The sequence below is a fragment of the Lagopus leucura genome, unplaced genomic scaffold (assembly GCF_019238085.1).
Source record: "Lagopus leucura isolate 7727_CA_CO unplaced genomic scaffold, USGS_WTPT01 Super-Scaffold_650, whole genome shotgun sequence".
NCBI classification, from domain to species: domain Eukaryota; kingdom Metazoa; phylum Chordata; class Aves; order Galliformes; family Phasianidae; genus Lagopus; species Lagopus leucura.
The window spans coordinates 192,901-198,900 of NW_024962253.1; the positions used below are offsets into that span (position 1 = coordinate 192,901).

The window sequence follows — 6,000 nt, forward strand, 5'->3', positions numbered from 1 at the left end:
AAGGTAGTAAGGAAAATGTACAGTATGTTAGGGTGTTTTGGACAGGAAAAATTAGAAGGAAAAAAAAAAAGCTCTACTTACAGAAAGAGGTTTAATATGAATGTTCAAGTGCAAAATGAATCACTAGGTAAGGTCAGGAAATTCTGTATCTACATTTGTAAATCCAGTCCGAGCTTTGCCTTTTGCAGGCCGGTAGTAGAACACAAGAGTTAGAAATCATCTAATAAATTCTTCTGGTCCCTGGGCACAGTCAGAGCCAGAATGTGCTCTGAGCTGTAACGCAAACGTAGAGTTATCTTAGGCTAATAACCCCTAACTATTGGTTCTTGGACTGCAGAGCAAGTGAGGAGGGACTCCGGGGATCACAAAGACAGTGTATCCAGAAAGATGTTCAAAATAATCTATCACAGAAACTAATAAAAATAATTCAATTTCATGCAGAAATAGCTCCAAAATGTTGTTATGCAGCAAATTTCTTCTTCCTCTTGTCTGCTTCAATTATTGATCAAGGAGAAAACCCCATAATGACTCACACACCAGCACACAGGGCAGAGGCTCGTGGTGCTTTTATCACATTCTGTGCTTACAGGGGCCAGCATAGCGTGACTGGAGATTGTACAGCCAACCTCTCCAAATAGTGTTTGCATAGAAAACCCCTCAGTTCTGTCTGCATGGAGAGGCAGTGCTTTGTGCTTTGTGACTGAATGAAAGTTTGCCTTCTGGTTGCACAACAGTAATGCAGTACAAAAGGCTACAATTACAGCTTGGCCATGAGCCTTGTGGCCATGGTCTCATGCTTCACAGGTGAGCTAAACTTGCTTGTTTGCTGTTCTGATGCATGTTCATACTCCGTGGACATTCAGTGGGCACTGGCAAGTGCAGAGACAAGAAGGCAGGCAGGATTTCAAAGAGTACAATAAGAAAACATTGTGTTTGATAGTAAGCCAGAAGAATAAGAGAGGATTTCAGAGACAGGAATGCCTTCCACCACCGCTACCAGAGGAGGTAGTTACCAGTACAGCTACAACACTAGCTGCTTGCTAACATCAGTTATAAAACAACACTTCTTTGCATACCTGAAAAGCTAGCTGCGTGGTTTGTTCTGTTTTTGGACGCTTCACAGTTTTCAGTTGGCATACAAAAAGTGAAGAAGGAAGTTCTGAAGATGCACTCTCAGCTATGTTGCTACTTCATTTTCAGAAACTGCTGTTGAATTTCAGAAAATAAAGGGAATACAAAACCTACAATGCTTCAGAGCCTTTACTTTCCACAGTAATAGCCCAAAGATATAAAAAATGTGGTTTTGCTTAGTTTCAACAAGAAATGCAGGTTTTTGGATAACCGCTGCTATTCTTTGGACTGAGGCAATTCATCTTTATCTGAGTTTACTGGCGGGCATACATGACACATGGACCTTTATTTAAGAAAGCTTTAAGGCTGTTTAAAGAAACATAAGCGCTTCTTTGTTGCATGGATGATGGAGCACTGGGACAGGTTGCCCAGAGATGCTGAGGAATCTCTCCTTGGAGAACTTCAGAAGCCACCTCGACATGGGCCCAGACACCCTGCTCTAGGTCTATCTGTTGGAGCAGGGATTGGATCAGATGGACGCAGAGGTCCCTTCCAACCTTACTTATTCTGGGATTCTGTGAAGATCAAAAATGTTTGTGATGAAGCAAATTAAAGGGTTGCTGTAATTGATATGAAAGGTATATTTCAAAACAAGTGAAGGTCATTGTTGAAGTAAACAACTCTTGTGCTTGACAATGTGGCTACTGCACTAAAACATGAGTGTGAGGTAACAAGGGAGGCCAGTGTCTGCACAAGTACATGAGCTCCAGTGCTCATGTATACGAAAGTCAGAAGAGCAGAACAATTCTGCAGAAGACTGCAAAACAAAACTGAACATCATTATCCTGATTACACAGGAGAAGAAGGAGATTAAGAAAATGTGATGACTTGCCCAGGACTGCACTGACTCAGTGGTACAAAAGGAACTAAGCTACTGAGACTCCAGCACCCTATTCACTGAATTAATGCCTCTCACTGAACTGATTTGCTAAGCAAGACCCGTGGCCCAAGCCAGCCAATTACACCAACTGCCTGAAGTCTTATTAGCACACAGATAATGCCAGGCTCAAGGCACTGTGTGCAGTGGAGGATGAAGAAAGAGTTCAAAACGCCAAACTGGAAACAGAACAAGCAAGATGTTCTTTAAAGAGTGCAAGTGCAAAGTGCTGCATTTGGACAGCTGTAAAGATGGGAAGAAAAACAAAGTAGGAAGCTGTTGAGGGCTTGGCTTGTGACCAACTGGAAACATCGCTGGTCAATGGTGGTAGTGAAGAAAGAAAAGAAAAAAAGGCTGCTACCATACTAGCATGTGAAAGCAGCAGTAATGCCTGCAAGAAAAGGCAAGGTCTAGAAGAAACATCAGTGTCTAAGTCTAGGCGGTTTATGTATAGACACAGACAAGATGAAGAGGTGTGAGTAAATCTCACTTACAAGGAAGGATAGGAACATAAGAGAATAGGCAGAAGACTGGGAAAGGACATGAGAAACATTTTGTAAAAGAGGAGAAGTTTGTTTTTCACATCCAGGCTGGGAGAAAAGGATAAAACAAGCGCCAACTGAATCAAGAAAGGTTTGGAGGAGAGGAGGTGGAGTGTGTTAAACCCCCCAAAACCACCAGAGGGATAACAGTAAAATGTGGAATAATTGTAATTGCAAGCTTCTGAAAAATTGTTAGACAAACATTGATCAGAAACAACCTACCTGCTTCTGCTTTAAAGCAGGGGAAGACCTTCAGCTACAGTATTCTTCCTTGGTTGATCACAAAAGGATCAAATTTTCCCCAGAGTTGAAATCTACTGCTTCTCTTTTAAAGTTAAATAGAACTTGTGAACAATTGCTTAGAGCTTAAGAACAAGTTTATGTGTTTCCAACTGAACCACCCAGTCTTATAAAAAAACAAAAGCATTTCCATTTCTCACAAATCCTGGTGTGTTTGTGCATATTTGTGTAACATTTACACAGCAAAATATACATACAGTACATATATATAAATACATATAGTAGATAAAGCTGTATCTACTAATACTAGAACATTAGCACCTGTCTAAAAGTCTGGTTCAAGGAAGAGCGCTGTAAATACAAAATGGCTTAAAAGATAGTCCATATTACTGCTAAACCTTCTGAGATTTCTGGAAGAGGTTCTACAATAAGGTATTTATTTGTTTCAAGAACAGGAGCACAGAACACCAAGGAAGGGGAACAAAGATACACATAAACACAGAGAAGAAGGAATGAATAAATGGTATATTTATGTACAGGCAGCCATAGGTGAACCAACTGTGTGCCCTGCGGATAACCAAGGAAGAGGTATATTGGGGATATACTATAGGAGGTAGAGCACACTCACGTTGGATATTCAGGCACTTTTCCCTTGAAGGCCGGCAGATCACGAACATATTCGTTGTACAGCCACTTCACTTTGAAGTGTAAATTCATATAGTCCGCACTCTTACACAGTCTGTGTTTCTCATGCTCTGTGAGGAAGGAAAAAGGCAGTTAGGTCTCCTTTTACCATTATCACTGTGTCAGGGACAGGAAGGTCTTATAAAACATGTCAGCAGTACGCAGTGGTTTTCAGGATGAAGCACCTACAGAGCCATAAAATCTTCACAGCACAGGATTTTGGCAAAGAACAGGGGTTCTCAATGGTTGACCAGCGAGGCTCTGGAGCCTGTTTGTGTGGTTCCTCTTAATCCATTCATTTGTGTAAGACTTTTTGGTTGTCAAAGCAATAAAAAAAGAGCAGTCTCTTATGGCCTTCCCATTTAACATATGACAGTCCAGATTTTATCTATGCAGGAAATAAATCTGGAATAGCAAATCTGTTCATTCTTGAATATAAATAAGGGCAATACAAATATCTTAACTACATTCCCCAAGAGGCAATAGTAGAAAGAATAAAGTTCTTCAGAGTTTGAAAATATAAATCACAAGGTAGTCCAGACAAGTTGTGAAATTCTACACAAGTCCTCTCAAGTATTTTCACTAGAACTCTGAAATCCTCTCCTGCATGCATCTAACCTGCATTATGATACTGAGAAGCAATAGATGTGGAGTCAGTGGTGATCAGAGCTAATCTGATCAGCTTTATCTATAGCTGAATTCCCAGTGGGGCAAGGAATGTTGTAGGAAAGGCCTTTTTCTTTCCTACACCAAATGTACCCCCAAATACTCCATTTCATACCCACAGTATGGCCATAAATTGTTCTCTGGTATCACAGAAAGCAGTAACAGTATGTTATTTCATTGCCCCGCATTTCCTTCTGGTCTTGTGCAGACAACTCCTCACCACCAGCTTGGTCTCCATTGGCTGTTATTATTGAACCTTACCCCTCCACATACAAGTTACCTTTCCAACAATGCGTTTGAATGCTGTCTGCACAACCCAAAAGAGTTTGTTTGGTCACACAGTACACGAACTGTCTGCACATGCACAGGATTGTGCCTGAAGGGTCTCATCACCATGTGTATGGCAGGTAAGCAAGTCAGCCGCCACTCCTAGGTCTCCAGCACAAGAGAAACTACACCAGAGCTGGAAGATTATCTGAACTCGGCCTGGAGAACTTCATGGCACTTGTCTTTCAGAAGAGAACTGCTTTCTAACATGTACTGCCCTTCTGAGTGCAATGCATTGAAGCAACCCATATACATCTATCTACCTGAGCTGAGGTTCTTTCTCTTGCCAGGCTTCCTTAGGTCCTTGCACACACATTATGCCTGGACAACATAGTCCCTCTCTGCATAACACACATACTTCCACAGTTCAACTCATCTCTTGAACTGCCAAAGTGCTTGCCACATTCAGCTTGTGTTTCACAGACATAATCTCCTTGGACCACTGTTCACCATTCTCTCTCTCAAGAAACAAGTTCCACATCTTTGCCCTCAAGGACCTTCACAGCCTGTATTCACACTACCATCTCTCAGCTGTTGACTCCTACCTCTGATCAGCCCACAAGTCCCATTTTTATCCTGCTTGTTAAGTTCTCCCAAAAGCACCCCCATGCTTTCTCCCAAGCCACCCCCTATGTACTTACAGGCAGCTTGGCAGATCTTTATGTAGGTGCACAACTCTTAAAGGGCGTCACTGCTGATAATGTGTAAACAGGATCTAACTGCGTTAAAAAGTGCAGGCCTCTCTCTTAAGTTCGAATAGCCTAAATCTGGCACTTTGGTACAAGCAATATGCACATGTGAGCAACACATGCTAAAGACAATTATCAGCAGAAGTTATGCCTTCATGATGTAACGTGGTACAGCTTCCTTAGCAGTTACTGGAGAGGCAAGCTCTTCTCAAACATCATCTATTTTCACAAAAATGTAAATTTGTGCAACTGCACCAAAACATTCAAAAATCTTCTACATTTCGTTTGAAGCCTCTGTAACACGCACAAGAAGAAAGGCCAAATAAATTATGAATTATCCAACTGAAAAAACAAAAACCAAAGAAATTCTCATGCATAATTATTCTACAAGCTTTGTCAACTCCCAAAGCAATGGAATACTCCAGTGAGTTGCCTGCAAATCCCTTTAACAGCATAATGCAGATTTCCTTTTAATTCTTCTAATTCACTTTCAGCAGATCCACAAAGATGTAATCTCAAAAAAAAAAAAAAAAAAAGCTAGAAAGAGAGAAAGAAAGAGAGAGAGAAAGAAAGAGAGAAAGAGAGAAAGAAAGAGAGAAAGAAAGAGAGAAAGAGAGAGAGAAAGAGAGAGAGAAAGAGAGAGAGAAAGAGAGAGAGAAAGAGAGAAAGAAAGAGAGAAAGAGAGAAAGAGAGAAAGAGAGAGAGAAAGAGAGAAAGAAAGAGAGAAAGAGAGAAAGAGAGAAAGAGAGAAAGAGAAAGAAAGAGAGAAAGAAAGAGAGAAAGAAAGAGAGAAAGAAAGAGAGAAAGAAAGAGAGAAAGAAAGAGAGAAAGAAAGAGAGAAAGA

The 6,000-nt window shown here is 40.9% G+C and overlaps 1 protein-coding gene across 4 annotated transcripts in view; it reads right to left on the minus strand.

Moving 5' to 3' along the window:
* UNC13B (unc-13 homolog B) overlaps positions 1-6,000 on the minus strand; it is a 203,271-nt gene that overhangs the window by 38,716 nt on the left and 158,555 nt on the right. For all 4 annotated transcript variants that reach the window (XR_006177289.1, XM_042862318.1, XM_042862317.1 and 1 more), the window contains exon 26: positions 3,419-3,545. Coding sequence is in view for 3 of the 4 variants with exons in the window: in XM_042862318.1 (XP_042718252.1) it covers positions 3,419-3,545 (127 nt within the window). In the remaining variant the exon portion in view is untranslated. The remainder of the gene's footprint in view (positions 1-3,418; positions 3,546-6,000) is intronic.